This window comes from Anoplopoma fimbria, chromosome 17 (assembly GCF_027596085.1).
Source record: "Anoplopoma fimbria isolate UVic2021 breed Golden Eagle Sablefish chromosome 17, Afim_UVic_2022, whole genome shotgun sequence".
Classification (NCBI taxonomy): Eukaryota; Metazoa; Chordata; class Actinopteri; order Perciformes; family Anoplopomatidae; genus Anoplopoma; species Anoplopoma fimbria.
The window spans coordinates 17,308,825-17,336,818 of NC_072465.1; the positions used below are offsets into that span (position 1 = coordinate 17,308,825).

Consider the following 27,994-nt stretch of genomic DNA (forward strand, 5'->3'; position numbering starts at 1 on the left):
CTAAAATGACGATACTATTATCAAAACATTTGCTGCACTGGTGCGCGCACACACACACACACACACACACACACACACACACACACACACACACACACACACAAACGTTGTAATGGTGCATGTCGCACACACTCTTCCCCTCCTTCCTGCATCATAGTCCGCTGTTACCATCACACGTTCACGTAACACTCCGGTGAGCACGCTGACTGTAACATCGGTGGAAGAAAAAGTGAAGCCCCGACAAGAAAATACTCAAATATTAGAGATAGCTGGATTATTGATCATTACCATCTTACTTCATTGAAGGTAAGTGGACGCAATTTGCGTAATCTTTTGTTTACCAGCATAAGATTAAAGTGAAGAATGTCGAGGAATATTCTCTGAGCTTTATTCAATCAGTAATTGACGTCTGACTGAATGTAGGACTCATGATTGGTTTCGAAAACTTTTGCGACAATAAAACATTTTTGCTTAAAAAAAAAAACCAGACGTGCTCACGTGATTTTAAAAAGCCTGCAGGAGTTGTCTGCAACACCAATGTAACCTGGGCGATGCGCAAATAGCCTACTGTATGTGAACTGTCCAGCTGCCTGAGCTGTGAGGTTGTCAGTACGTTTACAGACTATAATCGGTCCCACCTGTTTTGCTGTTAGAGCCAAAGTTTAGGCGTATTTTTGTCCTCATTGCGAGCCGCTCAACAAGTCCATTCACCATATGAGCTTTATAGTTCATAAAGACTTGCTCAAACTGCGCTTCGGATTTACATAAGGCATGCTGCTCATGCACTCAGACTGCAGCACCTCTTCAGTTCACATTTTCAGTCTTACGGTCTCGCGGTGTCCCTGCCTCTTTGTCATCATTTGTCATCATTTCACGCCCAAAGAGCTTGTGATTGCAATACCCCACTTACTATGCCAATGCCAAGCCACTACTTCATACCCCCCCAGAAGGATGGAGGGCAATTTGCTCTGACAAGTCAGGATATGAAGCTACCTGTCATCTTCTGAGTAAACCATAAAAAGAGAGACACAGAGAGGTCCTTCTTTGCAATGGCTCCAGTGTTGGGAATTTCAACATTGGGAAAAATGCACTTAGATCAATCACAGGGCATCACATAAATAGTGTAACATGCATGTAAACTGTGCAAAGAGTTTGGGAACACTGCTGCACTGCCAGTCAGATGTGATGAGAAGGAATATTGTGTTAGAGAGACCAGTAAAACTTTAAAGGGGGGGTTTTGGACGCAATTTGATTTATGCTTATTTATGATTAGGCGAGATCTAATGTTCAAGAAAACTCGTTGAAAACCGATAGTGATAAAACCCATGATACACAATAAGCTGCTGAATGTTCTTCTGCTTTTCAGAAATACTGCCACACACCTTTGTTTGCACCTTTGTCCAAGTGTCTATTTTTTCTCTTCCCCTTAGCCTTGATAGTTCGTTCTGAGAAACAGGAATACAATATCTAGAAGGTTTATTTGAATAGAGTTTCAGCCTTTAGTTTATGTTACAGGCTTCACAATAAATTCAGCCGTGGTATGTGTCATTGTGCATTCAGCTATAGATTATAAGTAAAAATGTAGCTGTCAGATAACTGGTTCACACAGCGTTTCCAGATTGACATAGTCAAATAAATGCAAAAACAATTATTTGTTATTATTAGTTTGGTTAGTATTCTGGATTTTTTTGTAAACTGTGTTTGTGTTCAGATCAGTAAATGGAGTTTCAGCCACATGCAGTGTCAGTGGTCTTGGGCAGAGATGTCCATGAGTACGCAGAGAGCTATTCTGCACAGACAGTAACATGGTGCATACAGTAGCACTTGGTGACCATGGCAACAAAACAACATCAGAAGAAATTGGTCAGATGAGCCAGTGATGCCCAAGAAGAGATGAATGGTCGACTCAATGCATAGCACAGTCAAACACAAAGGACGACTGATTCATACCTCGTCGAAATGTTCCTTTCTTTTTGGACTTTTAGAGAAACCAACACATTTCTCTGCGTCTGCTCAAGTCTGATAAAATGTCCTTGAAAATCTGAAGTGTGAATGTGTTCTTTGTGTTCACAGCTAGAGAATGCGACATTTAGGCCATAAATGAGACATTACAGGCTTTGAAATTTGGCTCAAACATCACCACCACCATCTGCCCTCTGTCACCGAGCCGTTCACTATGAAAAAGGCTTCTTCTGTGGCCAAATCCTCGGCTCTCTCTGGCCTGCTGCCACCGTCAGACATGACTTTGACTAACAAACCTTCTAAAATAGCAAAATAATGATTATGTTATCAAACCGCATGTGTTGTAATGAAGCAAATAAAAAAGCACAACACTGCTACTCTTAGCTTACATCTTCATTTAGTGATCTAACAGATTATTTCAAGTTAATTGAGATGGACTGTGTCACCAAACTGCATTCAGAAGATGCTTGAGAAATTTCAGTTGACAGGCTACTTCATAAATATCCTCTTACACTCTTACACACACGGTTAACATTCCATGTTTCCACTTGCAGACTTACAAGTGCTACTCAGACAAACAACAAACAAACAAACAAACAACAAACTATAACAAGTCAACAGTAAACAAATGAGCAGCTACTTAAAGCCATATCGTCATCCGTGTTTCATCTCAGTTGCTTGGCACGCCTCAGAGTGTCAGTGAACCAAGCTAACTTTATGTTTTTCTAAAAGTTAAAAAGCAGTCTAGCTGTATTAGAGTAAGAAGCTTCATGGCAATTTGACACTGAATTGATTATGGAAGCTGGAAACTCTAAAAAATTATAAAAAAAATTAATTTAATCATTTTTATGACCCTCTTGGACCCTCCGTCAGTTGCGACCGGCTGGCTGGCTATGTTAAAGAAGCACAGAGAAAATCAGATAACAACACACACAGAGGGAGAGTGACTTTATTTTCTGCTCAGGTAAACATTTCTCCACTAGTTCTGGTTGTTTGCTGCTATATTATTGCGTTGATTTTCTAATAGAGAACCTTTAAGACATTCATCAAAATATGGCATAGCATCAATGTAATCCTGCTCTAAGTTAAGACTTTTAAAGTGTGAATTTTAGAATGGATTTTGCGCCTTTGTTAAGCCACTTGTAATGTTATTGAATGCCATTACTGTGAGCCAAATTGCATCATCCCTTCAGGAAAGATGGAGTCCAAGTATCTAAGATGTTTTAAACATTGTGTAAAACAGACTAGTGTTTCAGATTTCTCATCAGAATGTTAAAATGGACAAAGACATAAGGCAAACATAGACATATAGTCAGGCAGGGTGCTATTCTCATTGGATAATTGGTTGAGCAGGATTTCAAATCTATTGGATAGTGGATCCAAAAGTTGGAGTTGTCAATGTCTGAGTGCCAGACCCTTATATACAGTCTATGGCCAAACCCCATGCATCACAATAATAATAATAACTTATAATAATAACTTTTTTCATATAGCAGCTTTGAAAACAGAGTTTACAAAGTGGTTGGCAGACAAAGCAGAAAAAGCAAAAAAACAATCACGCTAGGACCAAGATAATTATACAATAATTAATTCAATCATGATGTTATTAACTGTGTAAACGTACCATTATGCAACCATTTTCCATTCATATTTCATTTATTTCCGCATAGGCTTTACCTTTGATAACTTTTACTACAGCATTATCCGTATGAACATTCTGTTCCACTCTTGTAAGTAGAGCTTCAAATTCTAGCTTGTTTTTTTCCCTGATTTACAGCAGTAGTTGAACCCTTTTTAAGTTTGTAACATCGCTCCTGTTGTCCTGGGGGCAATGATAATTTAGCTCAAAGTAAATGTACACAGCTGGTTTTATTTCGTAACACCCACAAACATATCCTTAAGTGCTTGGAAATACTGACCTGAGCACTGGTTTAGGTGGCAGTAGATCAATTACCCCCACCTCAGAAGCCCACATTTCACATTTCCCTCATTATAACTCTCATTACATTTTTCATTAAACCATGCAGTAAGTCATCATTTAAAAACATTTAAACAAACTAATTTTCTGACATATAAAAGCAATCATGCAAGTTACTAATCTTTGCAATATAACTCTAGGTCTTATAATTTGTATGTTATGGCCGTTACTTGAAAACAAAATAATCTAAATTGAAGGGGTTTATTTATGCTACTGGAATATTAATTGGATACAGATTTGAAGTCTGATTATCAAATGCAACAGCTCTGCGTTTGTCATTATCCTCCAAGGGTGTCCATAGTTAAGTTTTCACAATGCCGAGCTCTGCGACAGTCTGCATTTGGAACATCATTTAGATTCCCATTAGCGAGGAACACTTCATTCAGATCTTTCAAAAGGCAAAGATAAAAGAGCCCTGATTCAGCAATAGTCAAGTGTTATCTATCTTTTTCTTCTTCTGGTGAAGGAGAGCAGCCTTTTATCTCCAAGATAGCTTTGAAATGGGGGAAAAACAAGTGGGCAGAAAATTGTGTCTGACTTATCATTCTTAGTATTTTATGTTTGGTACATGGTGACACTGTGAGTCAAGCTTCCAAGAACAGGTGAAGGGATGATTCATTGGTAGGTGTGATGATTGCATTAAATGGTCTCGCATTAGTCCCGCCCCTAAACTCTGCTTGGCATGCATGATATTGTATGTCTTTGAAGCTGGCTATTTGGTGGTGTGGGTATTTTAAGAGACAGAGGTGTAGACGCTCATTCAAGATGAGAAGAAATATTACTCAGACTCCTCTTGTACATTTGGTTTAAACCCATTCAAAAGTGACCACTATCCTGATGACGTCTGTAAATTGAATACACCTTGAAAAACATTATTGAAGAGTTTAGGCATGACAAAAAGGAAATAAGGAGTAGTATTCTTATCATATCTTGTGTGAATAGTCTATGTGCTTTTATTGGTCTAAAAGAGCATGGCTCTGGAGTGAAGCATTTATTATTAAGTGAAATAATTCTGGAACCCAGGCCGCACAGCTGTGTGAATTTAGGCGAGAGCCAGAACAAACAAGGGTGAGTGTGGGTATTGTTCCTGCAGCGATCATGTAGAGGATGTGATTTAGCCGGAACATATAATGTTGATCATACTGAAGACTAATTATGAACTAACAGCCCTCCTCTTCAGGACAGACAGGCATGCTATTATGCCACGCATTGATCAGGCAAGTGGTGATCTGACAAACATCATTGTTTGGACTCGAGCACAACAGTAAGAGATGGACTCTATGTTTGAGTAGTTTGCAACATTCTCCGACATTCTTTACTCACAATGTGTTCTTTACTTGTTCATACGACTGGAAAAAAATACAGCCCTGAGTAAAAATCATTGTCTGGGATGAACCTAAAAAATGAATGGAATGACTGAATAGAGAAGAGAATCCCTTTGGCAACTCCAAGTTGACCTCCACATACACTTAAAAAAGATTATGCAAGTCTTGCTTATTGTTAGTGGTGGTGTTATGTGGTTTACTTTTTACTGTAGTGATTTAGAAACAGTGGTGGTTTTCTGCTTGTGTTTAAAATCCAAACTAAAGAATAATTTTGACTGTGGGAGGTAAGCTTTATGACAGACATTAGAGATGGAAAGGAAAGGCAAAACTGGAGCCCACCTGCTCTGAAACTACCTTACAAGTCAACATCCTTCTGGACCACTTCTGGTTAACCCTTAATATCTTATTATATTTTTTGATTACAGGACCCAAGTTTAATACAACACCTTATGTTTTCCCTTCTGAAATTTCAGAATAGATCGGTAGCCTAACATGAAAAAAAAAAATCATGAATTGATATGTATTAAACTGTATTTTACCTCTGTAAAAATATGGCATATGTTTGATAATCACTGCACCACTTTTGCAATTCCGTAAGTATTGAATACGGCAAGGAACTTTCATCTCAAATTACTTTGTTTGTCTCTTCTTGAAGCTCTTTCTTTGGCAATAATCTTTGGATTAGTAAAAACTGCAGTGAAGATCAGTAAATACGTGGCACTACTGAGAAATTTGGATAGCATCAGATACAAGTAAAATATCTTGTTATTGGGATGAGCACTTATGGATGGAAGTATTATCATAAATGTACTAAAAATGTATCTTGTTTTGCTTGTGTAATTCTTCTGGCAGAAAAGGATTTAACACAGTGTTTCTGTTGATGCGTGACATGCCTGTTCTTGAGAGCCAAGTTGTCAAGTTGAACACATACTTGTCATTTAACACTTCATACTAATGGATCGGCTGTTTTTCATAACAGGAAGTGTAAAGTAATCAAAGTCAGATTATTTTTTCTGAACATGTTGAGGTACTGTAGTAACGATGCCACTAAAATGTTTGAAAGACATGTATTCAATACCAAACTGACTGTCAGGTTTAAAGACTTGATTAGATATAACAGTGACACATGTTGACCTATCCCATGTCAAGAAAAGGTCATGCAATCTGTCTGTGGGGGGAAGAAAGAGACCTGCAGCACTGGAGCACAGCTACTTCAATAGCCTGTTATAAATGTATAGGATTGTATCCAAATTATTAAAAACATTGTATTATTTCTCCCTGCTGTATATGGATCAAAGATGGATAAGCTCCATTAAATTACTATCAAAAAAGAGGCTAAAATGAGGACCATCAGTAGAAATGGACTCTCTTTAAGTTACAATAACCAAGCAAATTGCATAAGGTAACACTTTTTATAATGAGCCTAGCAGCAGAGATCTGAGGAGACTGGATCATAGCGTAATGAGTCCCCTTGTGGGCAGTAGCACGCTGCATACACTACAGCCTACTGTCTTCAACTAAAGGGCTTTCTCTTGATTCACAAAACATGAGATCTTCTCCGTACGACCTTCTCCTTTGTTGCCTGCAAGTAACAGGCTCATAAATAGACCATCCCCTTAACATGTGCAGTCCACAAAACATTTTTTTTTCATATTTATATGAACACTCTTTGTTGTACTGCAGATGGATGCTACAGCCTCTGATAGGGTCTTGACTGAGGCTCCAGACAGCACCTCAGTCAGAATTTCTCTACTCCCACTCTCCTCATGCTGGCTGCCATTTCTTCTGTTAGGCCTGCCAAAAAAGTGGGTCTCTTTTCCATACAAGCATCCCATTTCACCAGTAATATTTAGCTGCTCGTGGTGGACCTATAGTACTTTGATGTGCAGCTGCAGCGATTCAGGTCACCCTCATACAAAGTTGTAACTCCATTTCTGCAGTTAATTGCACCAAAAGGGTTCACTTGAAACTAGCATTTACTAAAAAACATATATCAGAAAGTTACTAAAGAAGTATATATTTTATTCAAAACATTAAAGGCCTAATTGCTCAAGCTACATCAGAAAAACAGGTTATAGCAAATAAGCCAGTGTTACATCACAAGAATACCCCCCTTTTTTAGTTTTCATGGTGAAAAAAAGCAGCAGGGTTATGTTATTTATTAAATGATTTTGTTAAGTGAGGCTGTGAAATTGGCATAAAAACGTGTTAAAGGACTTCATGTGGGTGAACTTAATTTGTTGGTCTTTTTATTACAGTTCGAAGTATTACGTTGAATGCAATGATTTATCCTGCAGTGTTCAGACATAAAGTCAGATGTGTTACCTTGGGAAGCAAAAAGACCACTGAGTTTGACAGTAGAGAGTGTATATTTATTTATTTTTTTTACGCAGTATTTGGGTACTGTGTTAGGTTTGGATGATGAGACAAGATATTCTAAGAGATTATAAATGTGCCTACCATCATAGATGTTTTCTATATACCATTAACATTGTTGTATCACTTTACAGTAATATCTCTGGTTGTATCAATTCATTGTGGGCAATGTGGCAAATCAACAAAAACCTCTGCTTTATGGCAATATTGTATTTTTATATTTGCATCAATGATATTACTATATTTAGATTAAATGAAGTCTCAAATTGCACATGGATTTTATCCATATCGCTTATATTAATTCCAAATGGTACCTCTTGTTTTACTTGTGTTACAGGAAAATGACTTAGCTTGGTTGTACTGCATATAGATCATGGCAAAAGTTATGTGATCATGCAGTAGATTGTAATTACATTACATTACATTACAGTCATTTAGCAGACACTTTTATCCAAAGCGACTTACAATCAGTAGTATATTACATATCATTCACCCATTCACACACTGATGACAGGCTACCATGCAAGGTGCCACCATCAGACTCTAACTAACATTCATGCAACATCCAGTCCACACCGATGGCAAGCCTTCGGGAGCAACTTGGGTTTAAGTGTCTTGCCCAAGGACACATCGACTGCCGAAGCCGGGTATTGAACCACCGATCCTCTGAATGGAGAACTACCTTGCTCTCCACTACGCCACAGCCGCCCTAATTCATATAGTTGTTATGCTGTCTAATTTTCAACCATTTAGTTTTGTTACAAGCACCTCAGTGAATGTGAAAACTTTGGTCTAGTCTGAAGCAAACAAAACTGTTCTACATTTGTTCCTCCAAAGCTGTTGAGTTAATAGCTTTCACAATTTTCAATAGTCTTTCAAAATAAAAAAAGAGGAGACAAAAGTTGCAGCAACAGCACAGGGTCAAGTCCAACTGAATAGTTTTCCTGTAGAATGCAGACAGATGAATAATGTTACAGCTGCTAATGCTGCTGCAGTACAGAGCTGACTCACTGCAGAGTGGAAAGAAACAAGCCTGGCAGTCTGACAGAGTTCACTGAGGATGATTATGTTATTCCAAAATTTCATTTTTATGTTGTTTGGCTCCTGTGGTAATTTGAAATAATTTGCTCCCACAAGCTCTATTACACTTACCTATTCTCATATGTATGATCAAAAAGGTTTCAGAGAAAGAAATAATCATATGCCCACACTGCTCTCTATAAATGCGTGCATTGATTTACTGCATTCATTTTGTGTTAAGTGCCTTCGCTGAGCAACAGTTTCCCAAATTTGTAATTCTGCCATTAATTAAACAGATAATTTCTCTGTAAAGCAATTTGTTCAGCTTTTTTTTATTTTACAACAACACATTTACAGTTATATTGTTTTATGTCATACAGTAATGAGCACACAGCTCAAGCTCTATGGGCTTTTCGATTCAGGTGCTCACCCATGTTCAGATCTACTTTGTCCTGTGGAGATGCTCTGCTATTCAGGTAATTATAACAAGTTGCAAATTGTCAACAGGTTGTGTTCTGGCAGGACATTCCCTGGCTAGAGGGCACGAGCTGCCATGCCATTCGGTTGTCTGACACTCGGGGAGAAGAAGGATTACAACAATCCCTCAGAGGTGGCCGACAAATATGACCTCGGACAAATTGTTAAATCGTGAGTACATCTTTGTTGTAATGTTGATAAGTGCATAAAACTTTTGAGAGATCTGCCCAAAATTTGATGTACGTTTCTTCTTTCCTCATTTTAACAGAGAGGAGTTTTGTGAGATATTCCGGGCAAAGGATAGGAACACTTTGACAATGTACACCTGTAAAAAGTTCCACAAAAAGGACGGAAGGAAAGTGAGGAAAGCTGCCAAGAATGAGATAATGATCCTAAAGATGTAAGTGAAGTCTTCCTCATTATAAATGCCTGAGGAACTGTCCTGGCACTGCGACAAAGTGTAATCACAAATGATCAGCATTATTCTTTCATCAGGTTGAGCCAACGACAAAGCAGACTGTGGTGCAAAAGCTCAAAAACCAACATCCTGAAATTTTGCCTTTGGACATTCTTAGAATAATACACAAGGAGGAGTATGGTGCTATTCTAGAATTCTTATATTTTGTTAACAAATCAAATGAAAATAACATCAGTTACTAATTTTACCGTAACAGTCCTGAATTCCCAACATAAGACCATATAGCTCTATAGTTTGTACTACACATTGACTCTACTTATTGCTAATTTTAACCCAACTTACATCCCTCTATTCTCCTCAACCTCCTATGTCTCTGTTCCCCTTTGTTTCTGCTTTTCAAAGGATAAAACATCATAACATCCTCCAGCTGGTTGACGCTTTTGAAACTAAGAAAGAGTACTTCCTTTTTCTGGAGCTGTGAGTATTATTAGAGGCACTTGGGATAAATGTTGGCACAGACGGGTCTGTACTTCCCCAAATGTGTTTTTATACAGTAAGCAACATGCATTCTATTTGTATGTCCCGTCTCTCCAGTGCTACAGGCAGAGAGGTGTTTGATTGGATCTTAGATCAAGGATACTACTCTGAGAGGGACACCAGCAATGTTATGAGGCAGGTGTTGGAAGCCGTAGCATACCTGCACTCTCTGAAAATTGTCCACAGAAATCTTAAGGTATATTACACTGCTGACACCTAGTGAAAAATATTAGCACTTCCATCCAGGCCAAACAAGATATATATAATACATATCTAATATACATTATAATATATATAATAACTGCTCTTTGGGAATGCTTTCAAGTTAGATTAACCTGTATTTGTTTACTCATACAGCTGGAGAACTTGGTGTACTTAAATCGTTTGAAGCACTCCAAAATTGTTATCAGTGACTTCCAGTTGGCTAAACTGGAAAATGGACTCATTAAGGACCCATGTGGAACCCCAGAATATCTTGGTAAGTGACATAAAACCAGAATGCAATTTTAACTAACTTCAATTGATTTGTGTGTAGTCGTATGAAACCAAACGTTTCTATTCTGTTGCTCAGCTCCTGAGGTGGTAGGGAGGCAGAGATATGGAAGACCTGTTGACTGTTGGGCCATAGGTGTCACCATGTATATACTGTAAGTGCTCACAAATATATAACAGTATGTTTAAGTGACTATCAAAATGTATGTTGCCCTATAATGCTCTCATTCTGCCAACTCAATAGTTTGTCTGGAAACCCTCCTTTCTATGATGATGCTGATGGAGATGATGATCGGGATAAGAATCTTTTCCTAAAGATTTTGTCAGGGGACTATGAGTTTGATTCACCGTATTGGGATGACATTTCAGATTCTGGTAAGAGATAATCAGTGTATTAAAATGCATATCAATGTAAACATATTTCACAGATGATGTGTTCAAAGGTGGAAATTTTGGCAAGCAAGTTCAATGTTGTTTATTTCATTTTTTTACAGCCAAAAACTTAGTGGCATCTTTGATGGAAGTGGACCAAGATCAGCGATTAACTGCACAGGAAGCAATTGCCCATGAATGGTAAAAACATAAAGTTATTATATGAATGGTAACACCAAAAAAACTTAAGTTAGGAACTTTGTAAGACAGGAACCACAAATATAATAACATTCTGGAAAAAATCATTCCCTTGTTCCTTCACTCAGGATTTCTGGAAATGCTGCCTCAGACAAGAACATCAAGGATGGCGTTTGTGCACAAATAGAAAAGAACTTTGCCAAAGCCAAATGGAAGGTAATACTACAACATCTTAAGAACCAAGTCTCCAACTAGGAGGACTGCACTGTCTTTTTGCAATACTTTGGATTTTCTGTACATAAAAAAACATAGATATTTTTTTTCATACTACCACCATTGTAAACTAAATACATATTAATATACAAATAGTATTCACTGTTATTAACAACCATGACAACAACAATAAGTTGCTGTAACAATTATGTATGTTTATCCATACATATAATTTTTCTACATTAAGTTTAAAACAAGCTGTATTTTACATTGTTGTTTGCTATTAGGGATTTCCTTACTGAAGCCAGTTTTTTTTCCCAAAAAAAGTGTGTGTTGAAGAGAGAAAGCGAGAAAGAATGTGAGACTGTGAATTCAGCCTAAAAGATATAACAAAAAAGTTAGTTATCAAAGTAGAAGGAGGCACACCACCAAAGCAGCAACAACTTCACACCTTCATATTTTTATCAAAATGTAATTCGTTTCAATCAGAACCCTTCCCCAGAGCGTGCATCAACATCAATCAGCAAAATGTGTTGTGTGCTCTCACTTAATTTGACCCTACCATATTTTAATTACTCACAGAAAGCTGTTAGGGTGACCACCCTCATGAAGAGACTTCGGGCGTCTGAGCAGGGAGATTCTGGGGCCTCCGGTCTCGCTTCAGGGGCCGCAGCCGACCCCAACACACCCGGTGGAGCTCCTGCTCCTCCAGCTGGAAGCAGTGGTAGTGTCGCTGCCAGCATAAAGGCTGCTCTTAGTGAAAAGGCTCCTGACACACAGACTGCCGCCATCTCTGCCCTCTCCCTGCCCACTGCAGCCAGACGGGAGGAGCAGCCACAGGCACGATGCAATGGAGATGTTCCCCAGATGTTGCCACAAGAAAAGGGAGACTAGGGGTCAGTCAAATACAAGAAGAGGACCCTTGCCAACCAACAAGCACATGTAGAGTAGAGCCACACAATTTGGCATGATGATACCATGCCTATGCTGTTCGACTACCCCCCAGTTTGCAGAGTTATTTCATAACACCATGCATTTCATCATTTTTGCCTTCTGTAGTGATTGGTCTATTGAATAGTGTTCTCCACTCCCCCTCGTTATGTTGTGTACGTGTCTCTTTAAAGCTAGTGGAACCGTAGCTCTTCTGTTGTTTCCTTTTCCCTGAAATCCTTAAAAAAAACCTCAGTGTAATTTAGTGAAATCCTTGTATATAGGTGTATTTGTCCGTTTTAAGAAATTGCTACTTTTTAGCTTCAGAAATTACAATCCTGAGTTCATGTCTTGTGACTTAAAATTCTGAGTTGAGAGATTTAATTAATTGACCATTTCAAATTCCTTAATTTATTGAAACACTTTCCATTCAAATGCGTGTTTGAGTTAACTCTTCAGAAACCATGCCTCTAATTGGAAAACATTTACAGAGATATATATATATATTAGATTAAAAAAAATGTAAATACTTATGATACACTGATTTACTGTCTTTAAAGTATTCTTACAAGTAATTACGTAACAATCAGATACAGTCAACAAATAGTGGATTCCACTTAACAAAGAGACTAGAGGTCTGCTGGTTTATCTTCAGTGCAGTACAACTTCAGTCAACTTACAATTTTAAGGCAGCAAGAAAGCATATTTTTAAGTTAAAGTGCCTTAATATTTGTTGCAGTAATGTACTGTGCTGAAATGTTTTAAAAGAAACAACTTGAATATAATTACTTTCTGATTTCTTTTAAATGTTTTAGCTGCCCTTCTGTTTAGTTGTATGCTGCTGTATTGATACTTGTGTTCCGTCCTCTTTGACAATACAATTAAAACACAGAAAACTACATTTAGAGCGTTGTATATGGAGTGATGTTTTAGATGTCATGTTGTTGTTGTGTTGTTGCTTGTGATAAGAACATTTCAGAGTTTATAGCTGAGTCCATATACTGTACCACTATGTATTTTTGCATTGTAAACATGTGTATTTTTTTTATTTACGTGTGTATTTAGCAACATTTAGCTGAGCTAACGAGTTGCTACAACGCTTGTGAATGAATAAAATGAGCAATACTGATATTGCTGAAACTGTGATTTTTTTTCTCAAGTTGTCTCTCACAGACAGTGTTAGTATTTGACGTTTTAGGCCATACCACCAATCACCATTTCACTTTCATCCAACTTTTTTATTGCAAAAAATGCAAGCAGTCTTGGTCCCTTTTAAGAACAGTGTTACAGAATATTATTTCCGTATACTTTTTGTCAGTACTTAAAAAGGAGAACATTTCAGAATTGATATTGGTCAATACCGATGCTTGCCGAGAAGATATTTGACAAGTGTGTACTCATTTCAAAACAAGATAAACACAATTTTTAGAAAGTAAAACCAAGGTTTTGTGTAATTAATGTCAATTAGCACACAATGAATAATGCATTTTAAATGTGTCACTATTTTCCACTTAAGCCTTCAAAGCCATATCAAAACTTAAATCTTTATTATGGCTTTTAGGGACTGATGAAGTCGATAATTGTTAACAAATTAAGAAAACTACCCAGTGGGAAATTAGCTAGCAGAGGAGCTGTTTTTTCAACGAAAATGGATCTGGACTTTTATTTTACTTTCATATAAATTTTACTTTGAAATTAATAGTAGTTTGATGAATGTCAATTCAAGCTCTTGCACTGATCTTGCGTCTATGATTTGTTTATTTACAACCGAAACATATGTCTATATACAGTACCAGTCAAAAGTTTGGACACACCTTCTCATTCAATGGTTTTTCTTTATTTAAAAAAAAAAAAAACATTCTACATTGTAGATTAATATTGAAGACATCCTAACTATGAAGGAACACATATGGAATTATGTGGTAAACTCACCTCTTCAAGAAGTACTACCCTGAGCCTTCCTCTTAGCACTTATTGTATTCATATTAGTTTGTTGCACTTATTGTATTCGTATTAGTTTGTTGCACTTATTGTATTCGTATTAATTTGCTTCTGCACTATACTTTTGCTCTGGTTTATGCTTTTAGATGCTTGTTTAAGAAAGAAGATGCACTTATGACTTCTGGTGACTAGTAGTTCTCTTGAATACCTATGTTGAATACACTTATTGTAAGTCGCTTTGGATAAAAGCGTCTGCTAAATGACTGTAATGTAATGTAAACAAACAAATGCTCAACAAACCAGAATATGTTTTTATATTTTAGATTCTTCAAAGTAGTTGAATGAGAAGGTGTGTCCAAACTTTTGACTGGTACTGTATACATATGGATATACTACTTTTCATGGCTCCTTACATGAAAAAACATGATGAAAATGCTTCAAGGCCGAGCCATGCATACAATCAAATGTGACAGTAGTTGCATTCAACAACCGCTGGGTGGCAGCAATTTGCCTGTAGTATGTCAGGAATACAACGAAGAAGAAGAAGAAGAAGAAGACTCATCCCCGCTGTAGCAACAGAAGAAGAAGAAGAAGAAGAAGAAGACAGCCTCCATTTGTCGTCAGCTCGTTGAAGTCATCGACGACCTGAACAGCGATCCTGAGCCTGAAGAACAAGCAAGGTTGGTCTTAAAAAACAACATCTACTCGATAATACTGAAATAATAAATCGACGGAAGATCCAAAGATGCGAGCTAACGCAAAGAAACCGGCTTCTGGACCTTCACTTTAGCCGCGTTAGCTCCGACCGCTTCGCCCTGTGAATGATCTCCTGCGACGTGCTAACCTTTGTCATAAGGGCATTTTACCCCCGATTTAATCACGCCAACGTTGTTATTACGATGCAATTGTTCCATTGATTTAGTTTGTTCATCGAAGAACAATCGTTTTCAACACCATTTACATTTATCTGTGTTGTGGCGTAGGTTTGAAAGGCCTTGTGACAGAGTTAAGCTGCGGGCCGACGTTAGCAGTCACACCGCCCAGCAGAGCCCCGGCTCTGACGTTTGCAGCCATCTTTTAAATATCGTCACTGACACTGAAGCACCGACATGACACTCTGACCACCATGTATCCCGTCACTTATTTATGATACGTTACGTTATTTTTCAATTATAAAGTTGTTTGTCATTTACTCATGCTGTGATTTTTACGATTTTGCTCCTCTGTTGTTCTTCCTGAGGTTTCTTCCATTTTTTCCCTGTAAAATTAGTTATTTTCCTATCCAGAAAATGTCGTGATATTGGGCTACTTAAATAACAAATGTACTGCGCTCAAATATTTTGAATCAGTTCTTATCACAAATGTTGGGGTGTGCAGTTAAAGTTGACTAAACTTATTTTCAGTGATATTATAATTGATATAGCTGCCACTGCCAATTCAAAAGTTCATCTACCGAGAAAATAATGCATTCTTTTAACTTTGCCTCCAGAGAAGATACTGACTTACAAACATGTGGGATGGACCAGGGCCAGGGCAAGGACCACGGGGAGGACCGCCCTTTCGGTAAGCATCATTCAGCATTTACTACATATTTTTGGTAGTAAGAAATAATATGTATTTATTATTATATGAAGCATATAAATGTTCTTTCAGTTCTGCATTATATGGCTCCACTCCTGATGTAAGGTTTTCTCCTTTGGTTATGTGAATTTCAAACAAATCAATACCCTAATATGGTGATGTGTGTGTATATATTCCAGTGGTGATCATCATGGAGAGAGGTTTGGCGGCAGAGATCGTCCCATGCCTGATTTTAGAGGTAGAGATGGGATGAACATGGGTCCCATGGGTCATATGGGCCCAAGACCTCTAGATATGCCACCTATGGACATGAGAAGGATGGACGGGCCACCCATGAGGGGGCGTGATATGGACCAGCGTGATATGAGAGACAGAGAGCCAAACAGAGATTTTGGCCGACCTGGAGAAGAGCCGGACTTTAGTCTAAGAAGGCACTATGAAGTTAGCATCAGAGACAAACTGATTAATTCTTCTGGCTTCCCGGGACCAGGCAGGAACTCAGTAGACATGGGAGGGAGGGGTATGCCACCACGGGAGCCCAACAGCAGGTTTATGGACATAAGAGACAGAGAGTCATTTGACGCGCCACCTTTCAACAATCCCAATATTGATGGAAGAAGAGGGTTTCCAATGGACCGGATGGAGCGAAATGAAGGATTTAGGGACATGCGTGATAGGCCCCCAGTGGGCATTGATGACTGTGATGGATATAGTATGGACTTACCTCCACGTGAAAGGAGAGTGATGGACATCGACCGAAGAGGAGGACCACCTTTCAATCCGAGAGGTAGATTCGATTCTGATATGGATTTCAGAAATCGTCCATCGGCTGAATTTCGAGGTAGGGATCGATCTCCCTTACGATTTGGAAACAGTGATGTCCCACCAGCGGACCGAGCAAGATCAAACATGCCCTCGGATGTTGCTGGCCCTCAAAGATCAGAGTTTATGGGTGCAGAAAACATAACCAGAGAGAGAGATTATCCAGATTCTAGTGGCAGCCCCCTTATGGATTATAGATGCGGTGAAGAGATGACTCTTGCAGAGGAATGGAAGAACCGTCGAAAGGACAAGACTCCTCTCTTAGAAGTTGGTAAAGGTATGGGAGATGTACCAAAACCCAACTTCCCTCTAGGTTTTGGCCGAGATGTGAATGTCAGAGTTCCTCCACCATTTCAGGAAAGGGATAGGCCACCTGTCAAATTCCCGGGGAAAGATGTCGGCTTTCCTCATAGTGACCACTTTCCTGCTATGAATCTACCATCAATTGCCAACAAAGCTCCACAAGACCATCCGCGCCAGGAAATAAGTCTTCTTCCCGGCCCTCTTGGGAGAGAAAATGTGAGCGAACCTTGGCTTGGAGAAAGGAACCCGAAGCCTATTCAGAATAAATCACATTGTGACGAAAGGCTCCTTTACCATCAAGAGAAGAATCAGCCCTCACACTTGATCCAGAAGCCAAATGATTGTTTCGAAGGGCTGAAAAATATCCCACATAATCAAGGACCTGCCAGGGGTAAGATGGGCACGGAACGTGATTTCCAAAGCAGCAGCACTGTACAGACGAGAGACCAAGACTACAGGGACATTGATTACAGAACGGGGCCAGGGAGGGCTTTTGATTACAAGCACCAGCCGCTTCAAGCACCAGAGAAACTCATCAAAGAGTCTAAACCAATTCCACCGTCAAAATTTAGCGAGTCTGGTTCTCAGGTAGGTGTTTTTTTTATTTTGTCAGTATTTGTTTATAAGTTGTATTTGCATTTATCATACCATTTTGATGTTTCATAACCTAAATTTGAATCAACATTTGTGTGAAAGGATCAAGATTACAGGAATGCATCTGTGGCGGACAAAGTTTCCAATACAATATCCATAATCGGTATTCCAAAGACTGCCACAATGGAGCAGGTAATAATCAAACAGAAAAGCCAATTAATGTTAATCCCTATGGTTACCAGACTGTGTCTGTATTAGTTTGCTTAGAAAGCAATGGCATAACTCGCTCGTTTTGACACGTTCTTTTTCAGATTCTTGGGGCCTTTGCAGTCCGTGATGGTGTGCCAATGCAGGGGATGAAAATCAAGAATGTGATGCCAGGTAAGAATAAAGTTTCTTTGTGAAGCTGTTTGGGGCATCGATCGCTAACAAGTCCCTCGACATTTCGCTTTTACGACATTCGAAACTCCGCATTCTTTCCTTTTACCATGTTGGTTGCTTTTGTTGTTGTTGGTGGTGTGTGTGTGTGTGTGTGTGTGTGTGAACTCGCTCAGTAAAGAAGGAAGGAAGGAGGGGGGGGGGTTCTTTTATACCATCCTTTTTCATGTCCGAGGATTTCTGGTCATTGTGACAAATAGAGGAGTCAATATTGGGAGCTTTGGAGAGTGTCAGTTATAAAAGATTTGTTACAAGTGACTCACTGAATGTGACACTTTAAGTACTAGAAAAGAATGTCACAAACCTGAAATGGAGACTGTCTTGTAAGTGCTTCGTTCATCCTGCTGTTTTAAACATCTGCTTTAGAGAGTTTTCCACAGTGGCTCATCATGGTCATAGATGATGCCAAGCCTTTTTGTGAAGATTATTATGTCTCAAATGCTGTTAATTTTGCATAATGCATCAAAATGGACATCACAGAAAGATATTAGTCGCCCTTTTACATTTGATATAAACATGACTGGTAAACTTTCTGTCTCCATGGTGCTCACCACGCAGTCGTTCACTGCCACTGGTTTGGAATATCTGCCAGGAAAGGCTTTGATAAAGCCTTAACAGACAAAGTCTGATATGACATCAGTCATCAGAAGACTGAATAGAAATAAACCTAACCAAAATGTGTGTTTTCCTGAAAAGGTATGTATTTAAGGTGAATGATTCGCTCACGCTGATCTCGATGTATTCACGAACTGCTGTCTTTCATGTTTTAGTGGGTGACTGTCATTGCTGGCATTGACTAACAAAAACCCATCTGTATTTCAAATGCTGTCCCCAGGTTACAGCTACGATACGGCCTATGTGGAGTTTTTAAACCTCGAGGATGCAGTCCACTTCATGGAGTCCAACAAGGTGGCCCATCCTCGTCACTCTACGAAGGCCGTCTCTCCCATCAGGATTATGAGGGGTTGAGAGGGCATTTAGTAGATGGGGGAGGGAGAGAACCTGGGAAGGGGATGCTTTTATATACATTTCAAATATTTAGTAAATATATTTTACAAGTTTCAACTGTTTATCTGCACAGACGTACAATAGGTTCGCCTCCTATTGTTTACTTGCCCTAGTTGTCCTAATTTCAAATTAAAACTTCAACCCCAAACTGTCTGATCTTGTAATGTACCTAACCATAAAAATACAGATATTTGGGGGAAAAAATCAGTCTAATCTAGTCTGTTAGATTTGTCTAACAACAGGTTTTATATCTTTATGTAGACTTAAATGATGACATTGAAAGTACTGTACGAAGCCACCATGGTAACTGTTGCGATTTAGCCTTTTGTAACGAAGAGGATCAAAGGAATATTCGCTTTCAAGTCTTCATGTCTTTAGAAAATATTAGCTTCTTCTTTGCGCGACCCTTGAAGATGCTTTTGTTGTCAAGGAAGCAACTCTAGAAATGGACACATTGCTTACAAATGCCTTGGGGGACGCTCAACCCCCAAAACAGCCCCAAGTTAAAACAATGCAAGGAGCTGGTTGTTGGGGGATGGGGCAAGTATTTCATCTTTACTTTCGACGTAAGCTGTAATTGATTGACCACCACACACCCTGGCCAGAGGATGTTGCGTTGTCGCCCGGCAGAGGTCGAGCATGGTGCAACTTCTGTTTGACAAGTGTTATTTGTCGGACGTAGCCGTGATGGCTCCTGCTATTCTGCTGGACTGGCCTCATTCAAATGAACGAGAAGGCTACCTTGTTAGTGAGAACACTGCAGCTATAGTTTAACTGTTGATGTACAGCACACATTTTGTTATCTTGTTCACAAGGGAGAACTAGCATTTATTATTTATCTTTTTAAGTAACCCAGAAGAATATTTTTTTCAATAGGAATTTTAAGGCAGGAAAAGCATTGTAGTATCACAACTTTGGTATACCTTTCTGAGCCTTATACGGGTCTACATTGCTTTTTTTAAATTTGTATTTAAATGTATTGTATTTTAGATATACCTGTGGGGTGGCTCTATGGATGACAGCAAGTCCACTTTGGAGGAGACTGAAATATCCCAACAAATATAAGATGCAATGCAGTGAAACTTTGTTTAGAGAATTGTTTTTGGTGATCCCCTGACTTTTCTTCTGGCGCCATTATGAGGTTTATATTTTTAGTGTTTGGTGACATGGTTCAACAGCTATCGGATAAATTCTCCTTAAATTTGGTGCAGATATCAAGCTCTCCTAGCAGTTGTGGTTACCCTCTTGACTTATCCAGTGAAGCAGCTCTTTATCTACTTGATGGATTGGCACACATTTTGATACAGATATTCATGGTTCCCAGAGGATGAAACAGCTTTGTGGATCTCCTGACCTTCCCTCTAGCACCACCGTGAGGTTGAATATGTGGTGACATTTTTCAACAACTGTTTGATGGATAATTATGTATTTTGATGGTGACATTTGTGGTCTTTGTGCACTTTGGCTAACCGCTCACTTTTCATTAGGACAATCAAGTCAACATTGTTATTTTTACAATACTTTTCTTTATCTATTTGACGATTTGGTTTTCTTCACAATGAGCAGTACAGCCTCACAAAGCCGCTTGTGTGCCTGCAGACTCTTGTTGTCTTTAGGTGTCTGCGGCAGTCCTTCTTAGGCAAAGTTCTTCCAGCAGTTCAAGACCTTTTCTAGTCATCTGCAGCTTTCCTAAACAGTGCATTTCCTCTTGATGGGATTCTCTTGAACTCATCATCTTTTAACTTCAGGCACCAGGATTTCTTCTTTCTTTCAACTGCTCTGAGCAGTTTGTGGATTCATTTCACATCTTGACACCATAAACAAAGTCTTCAACAGTGGCCAGAATTGATGTGCTTTGATTATGTGTGTGAAACTATGGAGTAGTCCATTAGCTCGGGGTAGTTGGGACCACGTGAATTGTTGCTTAAATGAGTAGCAGTTTATGGTTTGGCTTTGCTTTTTTTAATATTGGCGTATTTTGTTGCCTTTTGCCAATGTTCTTGATGACCCAGGATACAAACTAGAGGATGCAGGTAGTTCAAGGTCATTTATTCTGTTTTGTGCAAATAAAGGTATTCTCTGGAATTAACCACTGTGGATTTAAATACAGCTTTTTGATGAACAACCCACATTAGAATTATGGATGTTTAGCGCAGTGCTACGGTTTTGCAAAGTATCCCCCCTTGAAACTGCTTATTTCTCATAGTATTGCAGTCCAGTTGTGGAAATGGGTTATTTTTGATGGGCTAGTATGGTTAGTACTCTTTACCTACAGAGGGCCTGGTTCTCATTTTGCAATTCGTAGTTCAGTTTGTTTTCTTTCGGATTGTACTGTGGAAAAGTTATCGGCACTTATTTTACAAATCCATTGATTGCTTTCATTATTTGGAAGCTGAACACTCCCTTGTTCCTGCATTTAAGTTTTGCCGAATTGCTGCTTTTGTTTGTATTTTGGTGTAGTAAAGTGCATATCTTTGGGTTTTGGTCGGATAAACCCAGCAATTTGAAGATGTTACCCTGGGCCTCAGGAAATTGTCTGACGTGGGCAGTCTGACATTTTCTTCTGACATTTTCTGGACCAAATGATCACTTGTTAATTCTTTCGAATTATTTGCAGATTAGTAAATACTGAAAATAGTTTAGCCGCAGCCCTAATTTGTAGTTCTGTTTATTCTATTTAGTGTAGTGTCGGGGCAAACTGCCTGTTTGAAGTATGATCCTCAATCTGGGCTTTGCTCACTACCATAAGTGTTCGCCCGTTTCATCCTCGGCAGTGAAGAGGAGGGCTTAACCTGCCACAGTGCATGTTGGGTGTCATTGGTTTTATTTAAATATAAGTCACAGATGTCGTATGATGCTAATTGATCATTTTTGTTCTTCATCCAGGGATCCCTAAAGGTTGGCACTAGAACAACATCCATGAAGTACATACAGCCAGAGGACCGGGAAAGAAGTGTTCATGTGAGTGCATTGAGAGAATTATTATTTTTCTTTATTTTATCAGAAATTCTAAAATAAAATAAAAAGTATTTGAGTAATGGTTGGGCCACAAGGCACTATTAAAACAAAATTAGCTTTAATTTAATATCTCTCCATGGTAAATTTGACATATTTCCCACATTATTATATCATTTCAACATATCCAATAAAACAAACTGAACACTTCCTGCAGATATTTGACAGTAAAAACCTTTGATTGTATCCCGGATAGAGTAATCGTTTGTATAACTGCAAACAGAAGTTCACAATGTGCAGTATCAATTCACCATGTTGTTACCTGTACAACAGTTCAATTGAAAGTGTCCCTACCTTCCTGTCTCTGTGAATTAGGAATCAGATCACAAAGTACCTCAACTCCAGGATCCCCAGTTGCCCAGACCAGATGAGCCTTTAGAAAAGTTGAAGACCAACCTGGATGAGTCCAAACCCAAAGGCCCTACGGAGCCATTGTCCCACGGCCAGTGGCAGCGTAGCTCCGACCTGACTCCTGAGGCCTGGCAGCAGCAGGTGGACCAACAGCTCCAACAGCAGGAAACCGATCATCAGGCAGAGTCATGGGGCAACCGCAACCTTCCTCATCACGGTTCACACCAATCTGACTCCATCTTTAAAGACAGCAAAAGTATGTTGACTTAAGCTCTTGGGTTTACTCTAAAGCTTATAGCCATAACGACGAGCAACTCATTAACATATTTGTTATGGTAAACAACACTTTTCCCTTGTTTCACTCTGCAGCCATGATAATAAAAAATGTGAAGCCCACCACCACAGTAGAGACAATCCTGAAGGCCTTGGATCCCTTTGCGTATCTGGATGAAAGAAACGTTCGCCTAGTTAAGGCCAAGCCACCAGGAGCCAAGTGTTTCTGCTTTGTTGACATGGACTCCCATGAGGTATCTCAAATAGGAGTGCACACACAGTTTGCTGTTGATTATGTCATGTTCTATCACGTTCCCTGTGATTTCCCAGCACTTACAGTTTCGTCTTCTTTTGTAGCAAGTGACACGTCTGGTCGAGCTCCTCACTAAACCCAGACCCCTTTATGTTGATGGAGTCAGAGTTTATGCGGAGGTGGCAAAACCATTGAAGAACCAAAAGTAGGTCAAGAATTTTGCAAGAGTTTTCTTATCTGCTTTGTCAAGTAGAGAAATCCCATCTCATGATTGTCTGTCTGTTTCAGTTTCAGAAGAGACTTTGATAAAACAAACAGTTCCATCCTTGGGTATCCGCCTGAGCCCATCATGATGGGGGTAAGTTGTGGTCTTAATTGTGTTGTTTTACAAAGTTGTGAAAAGAAGAGGGTGACCTGTGTTTTTATTTTTTTCTGGCACATCATCAGCAGCAGCAACATCAGCAGCATCAGCAACAGCCACCGCAGTTCCCACTACCTCCACAGCACTTGCTACCTCTGCAGCCACCTGCTGGTGCCTCCGCTGGAATGCAAGGTGGGAGTCGGGCACACATTCTGGTAAATTGGTCCCCAGGCTCTGTTTTATTATTACTAAACCTAAATATTTTTGTCACCAGGTGATTTCACGCTTGGCAGCACTAATCCTGCTTTGTCATCAGACCCCATTATTGGACAGGTAGGTTACAAAGCAAAAAGCAAAGACAGGGATCACGGATGGATATCTTCAATCTATCAAAGCTGTGCAGTAAACTGTACGTCTCCTTTAACCCCTCGTAGGGAGTTGGCTATGGTGAGACTCCAGCGGTGGATCCATCTTACCAGGCTGGTGGACCCCATGTGCCCACAGAATCAGCTGGGATGACGGTCCCTGCAGATGGATCACAGCCCTACATCTATGGTAAGAAGCTAATGAAGCGTTTGAATCCAGAGAAAGTATGAATCATTTTGTGTCTGTGTTGTAGTAAACCACCAGTGTAGCTGTGTTGTTATTGACAACACTAGTACAAATCTAACTTAAATCTTACATTTAAACAAAGTACGAACTCCAGACAATAGTTCCTAAATGTATACGACAGTTAACGTGACACTTAATGTTGAGGCACTTTTTCTCGAGGACTTCCGCTTGATCCACTCTAGTTGGATTGGACCTCAGCCTATTAAATACATGTAATGTTAATGTCATATCTGTTTGTCCCAATCTTTCAGGCTCTGAGATTCCAGACATGACCAACTACTTGTACGATTCCACGTCAGGCTTCTACTACGATCCTGAGACTACACTTTACTACGACCCTACCTCTAGGGTGAGAATACAACAGTGATCCAGTGCTTTCTCCAGTCGATGAGGGGGCTAAAGATTAGCAAGGGAGAAACAGTGTTTGTAATGATGGATATCAAAAAACCACATAGTGTTAACCACAAGTGTTATGTGGTTAACACTTGTTAACCACATAATGTTAAATTATGTACAGCTAATACACATCTAACCAGAAGTAACTGCGTCCTATAGCATGCACATGTATTTATTATCTTATTTTAGTTTGCAGACTGACATTCAGCCAGAACCTCCCACTTATATTGCAGCAGTGTCAAAAATGTACAAATGGCATAAAATCTGAATGAGTGAGTGAAATGTACACTTTAAAACCTAAATGTTATGATAATGGGGTATGTGTTTTAAATGATTTCTTACCAAAAGGACACAGACGGCAGTTGAAGCTTCTTATTCCTTAATCAGCCAGCCTGTAGCCACAATAAATGTGTCTTAAATTATTATTTTTGGTTTTAATTAAGTTCTCCTTTCTACTTTTTTTTTTCTCATTTGTTTGTGTATAGTATTTCTACAATGCTCAAACACAAGAGTACATGTACTGGGATGCTGCGTCAAAGACTTACATCCCAGTTCCAGGAGGCAACCCTACACCGAGCCAACCAATAATCATGACTGCTGAAGATCAGGCCATTCTTTCCAACCCAGCAGCAGATGCTCCTCTGGAAATGAAGAAAGCATTGGATCCTCCAACCACCGAGGAAGCTCTAGCACTTCTTCCCACTTCTGATGGCGGCTCTGCTCTGGAGCCTGTCCCAACTTCCTCATCAGCAGCTTCTGAAAGGAAAGACGACGACGACTCCAAAAAGGACAAAGAGAAGGACGTCGAGAAGCCAAGAAGTCTTGCCGCTGTCAAGGTATTACTGTGGTCACAATACCCGGTCACACATTGTGAAATGCAGTTGTGTAAACAGGAGAGTTTAGACATTTGTTGCTGTTTTTCAGATAATGAAAGATATGGAGCGCTGGGCAAAGATCCAGAATCGTCAAAAGGATAGTGTTCGTTCCGCATCACCGGTGCTAAAGTTCGGAATTGACGATGACAGGAGGCAGTCCAAGACGGCTGACGCTGGTTTCGCCATCTTCGAGAGGAAGGTTAGAGACTCGTCTTCAACGACCACATATATTTTTTTTTTACTATGAATGCAGATAGAAGTATTTATTTATTATATGTTCTAAATATTTTTGTCCCGGTTATCGTTTTACATCCTTAGATATCCGGTGCAGATGATCTGTTTAAGAAGCCCCTCGCTCCTCTTAAGAAAGATGAAAAGTCAAAGGTAAGAATTCTCATGTTCAGCCCATTTTGCATTACTCATGGTGCACCTAATACCTGACTGTGTTAACCTCCTTCAGAGCACCATTTTATAAATGTTGGCGTTAAATTATTATAATTATTTATTTATTTATTTTATACATATTTTTATATATATGATACATTTTTTTGTAACATCTGTGTGGTTTGCTTTCCCCAGCGTCCAATGGGCTCCCTGGGTCTGCTGGCATCAGACTATGCAGCTGGAAGTGATGAAGAGGTGGAAGAAGATAAGGAGGATGCAGCTAGAAGCAGTCATGGTGGACAGTCTGAAGACTCGGACACCAAGCTGACGGACTGGAAGAAGATGGCCTGCCTGCTATGTAGGAGACAGTTCCCCAACAAGGACGCTCTGATCCGCCACCAGCAGCTTTCCGACCTGCACAAAGTACAAACTATTGACCTCCGTATGAAACAATAGTAGACAGTGATTCTATAGTTCTAGCCTCTAATACTCTGATGTATTCTCTCTACAGCAAAATATGGAGATCCACCTTAAGATTAAGAGGTCAAAGAAGGAGCTAGAGGCACTGGAGAACCAGGAAAAAGAAGTACGTGAGAAAAAAAAAATGGTTGTGGAGAAGATATGAGGAGGAGAGTATTGTGTTGTCGGTTGATTACTTAAGGTGGAATGTGTCGTTCACAGTTGAGTTCCAGAGAACCTTCCAGGTCACCAGAACAGAAAAGAAGAAAACAACAACAACACCACCAACAGCCGCAGCATCATAATAGCTGGGCTGGAAGCTCCAGGTGTGTTAGTGTGTGTGTTTTAACTGACTTCGTCAAATAGAAAACAAAGCATTTAAGTGATTTTTATAACATTTGGCCTTAACTGTTTTTTGGTTTATTTTCTTCAGGGAGATGAATAAAGTCAGTGATAGACCTGGTTTAGGATCTGAACCTGTCCCGGTAGGTGTGAAACTTTTATTGCATCGCATGTGGCGTTTGTTGTTTATATATATATATATATATATATATATATATATATATATTTTTAAACCTTTCATTGCACTTTTCTCTCTAGCAGAAGAAAAAGAAAGAGCCTGTCGTTTGGGACCACACCACCTACAAACAAGCAGTACGCAAGGCCATGTTCGCACGGTTCAAGGAACTCGAGTGATCTCATCTGAACACATCCTCACTTTGATAATATGTGAATTGTTAATATGACATGCTTGCCCACCTTAGCATGAGAAATCCGTTTGACTGTCTTTACTGTTCCTCTGCCTTGGACATGATTACACTATAGAACCAGTTTTCTACAGTGAAATGAAGGGAGGAAAATATGTGGTGTATAAATCACTTTACAGGTCTACAAGGTGTTTATACACAGCATTGATTTAAGTATTTTTGCCCATGTTTTATGTGTGGCCTGTAAGTAGAATTGTGAAATGTGTCCAGGTAGTCTTTTTTTTTCTGTTATGATACTGTCACACTGGCCACAATTACATTTTTTTTCCTCTTTTTCTTTTTTTTTTATAACAACAATTTTTACATTTTCATTTTCATGAGTTGATATTGCTATGTTGTATGTACACATTTTTAAGTAAAAAATATTATGGACTAACTTTTCCTATTCTAAAGTGTTTCTTTTACTTGAATGAGGCCAGTTGGGAACAATACAGGTCAGGTCAGGATCTAGTACGGTATGGGTCTCTGTTTTTTGCAGAATCAGTTTATCAAGATCCTCATTCTTGTGCATGTTTAGCAATTTTGTGTGTCTGTGGGTGTGTTACCCCTCATGTCCACTAAGTGGCAGCAAGAGACCATAATCTGTTTTGTGTTGCAAGAAAAATACATGCTGAACTTCAAGTGGATGTCTATGCAGTTAGGAGTTTTTCCCCATGGACTCAGGTAAATGCTGGTCTTGCCAACTTGTCTTTGTGAATTTGCAGCTAGAATTTCAGTTCTTAGTAGATGCAACTTTAATGTTGCCCGGTTGTCCACCGCAGGAATTAGAAAATGAAGCCTTCCCTCTGACCTTTTACTGATGTGAATCAATCAGCCCTCACCCTCTCTATGGCTGTGGTTCAATCAGTATAGAGGGTTGCGTGGGTGTGGTGTGTGGATATACTAGCTCCTTTGAGAGCAGTAACAAGAACACTGGGGAGCCTGAGGAGCTGCAGTCAATGACAAACAGCAGAAACACTCTAAACTGTGGAGAACAGTGTGCAAGAGCAATTATGCTTCCTATTGTGTGTTTTTACTTTTGGACAATAACCAAATGAGGAAATGTGGGCTTGTTCTGTTTATCAACAGCACTTCTCTCTCTCCCCCGGACTTGTCTTTCTTCAACCAGCAGTGGCAAAAAAGGCTGTCATAATTTGACTCAAAGTGGCTGACAGCATATGGAGTCTCTCTGTCTGAGGATACAGGGAAACATGGTAACACAGCCTCACTGTAGTGTAGACCTTGTTCTGTGGCTTGGCAACAAAACAGAGGGAAGCACAATAA

At 39.4% G+C, this 27,994-nt stretch overlaps 2 protein-coding genes across 4 annotated transcripts; both read left to right on the top strand.

Annotated features, from left to right (window-relative positions):
• Nucleotides 1-206: 206 nt before the first annotated feature.
• Nucleotides 207-13,414, top strand: LOC129105914 (caM kinase-like vesicle-associated protein). The gene is made up of 11 exons (XM_054617185.1): nucleotides 207-306; nucleotides 9,169-9,309; nucleotides 9,407-9,538; nucleotides 9,959-10,033; nucleotides 10,151-10,289; nucleotides 10,451-10,571; nucleotides 10,665-10,740; nucleotides 10,830-10,960; nucleotides 11,080-11,158; nucleotides 11,284-11,371; nucleotides 11,951-13,414. Exons 2-11 carry the CDS (start codon nucleotides 9,215-9,217, stop codon nucleotides 12,260-12,262), a joined length of 1,248 nt encoding a protein of 415 aa, XP_054473160.1. The 5' UTR covers nucleotides 207-306; nucleotides 9,169-9,214; the 3' UTR covers nucleotides 12,263-13,414.
• A 1,411-nt stretch (nucleotides 13,415-14,825) lies between these two features.
• On the top strand, nucleotides 14,826-27,101 carry LOC129105801 (RNA-binding protein 6). Of its 3 annotated transcripts, none has more exons than XM_054617001.1 (23): nucleotides 14,826-14,919; nucleotides 15,729-15,802; nucleotides 16,000-17,533; nucleotides 17,642-17,731; nucleotides 17,851-17,920; nucleotides 18,813-18,886; nucleotides 21,872-21,946; nucleotides 22,316-22,607; nucleotides 22,721-22,878; nucleotides 22,982-23,082; nucleotides 23,166-23,235; nucleotides 23,325-23,430; nucleotides 23,513-23,571; nucleotides 23,673-23,793; nucleotides 24,102-24,199; nucleotides 24,732-25,082; nucleotides 25,171-25,320; nucleotides 25,440-25,505; nucleotides 25,701-25,928; nucleotides 26,017-26,091; nucleotides 26,187-26,290; nucleotides 26,398-26,449; nucleotides 26,565-27,101. In XM_054617001.1, the coding sequence occupies exons 2-23, from the start codon at nucleotides 15,750-15,752 to the stop codon at nucleotides 26,658-26,660; spliced, it is 4,023 nt and encodes a 1,340-aa protein (XP_054472976.1). In that variant the 5' UTR covers nucleotides 14,826-14,919; nucleotides 15,729-15,749; the 3' UTR covers nucleotides 26,661-27,101. The 3 variants fall into 3 exon arrangements, with proteins under 3 accessions (XP_054472976.1, XP_054472977.1, XP_054472978.1); XM_054617002.1 differs by having other exon boundaries at nucleotides 26,568-27,101; XM_054617003.1 differs by having other exon boundaries at nucleotides 23,328-23,430.
• The last annotated feature ends 893 nt before the right edge of the window (nucleotides 27,102-27,994 follow it).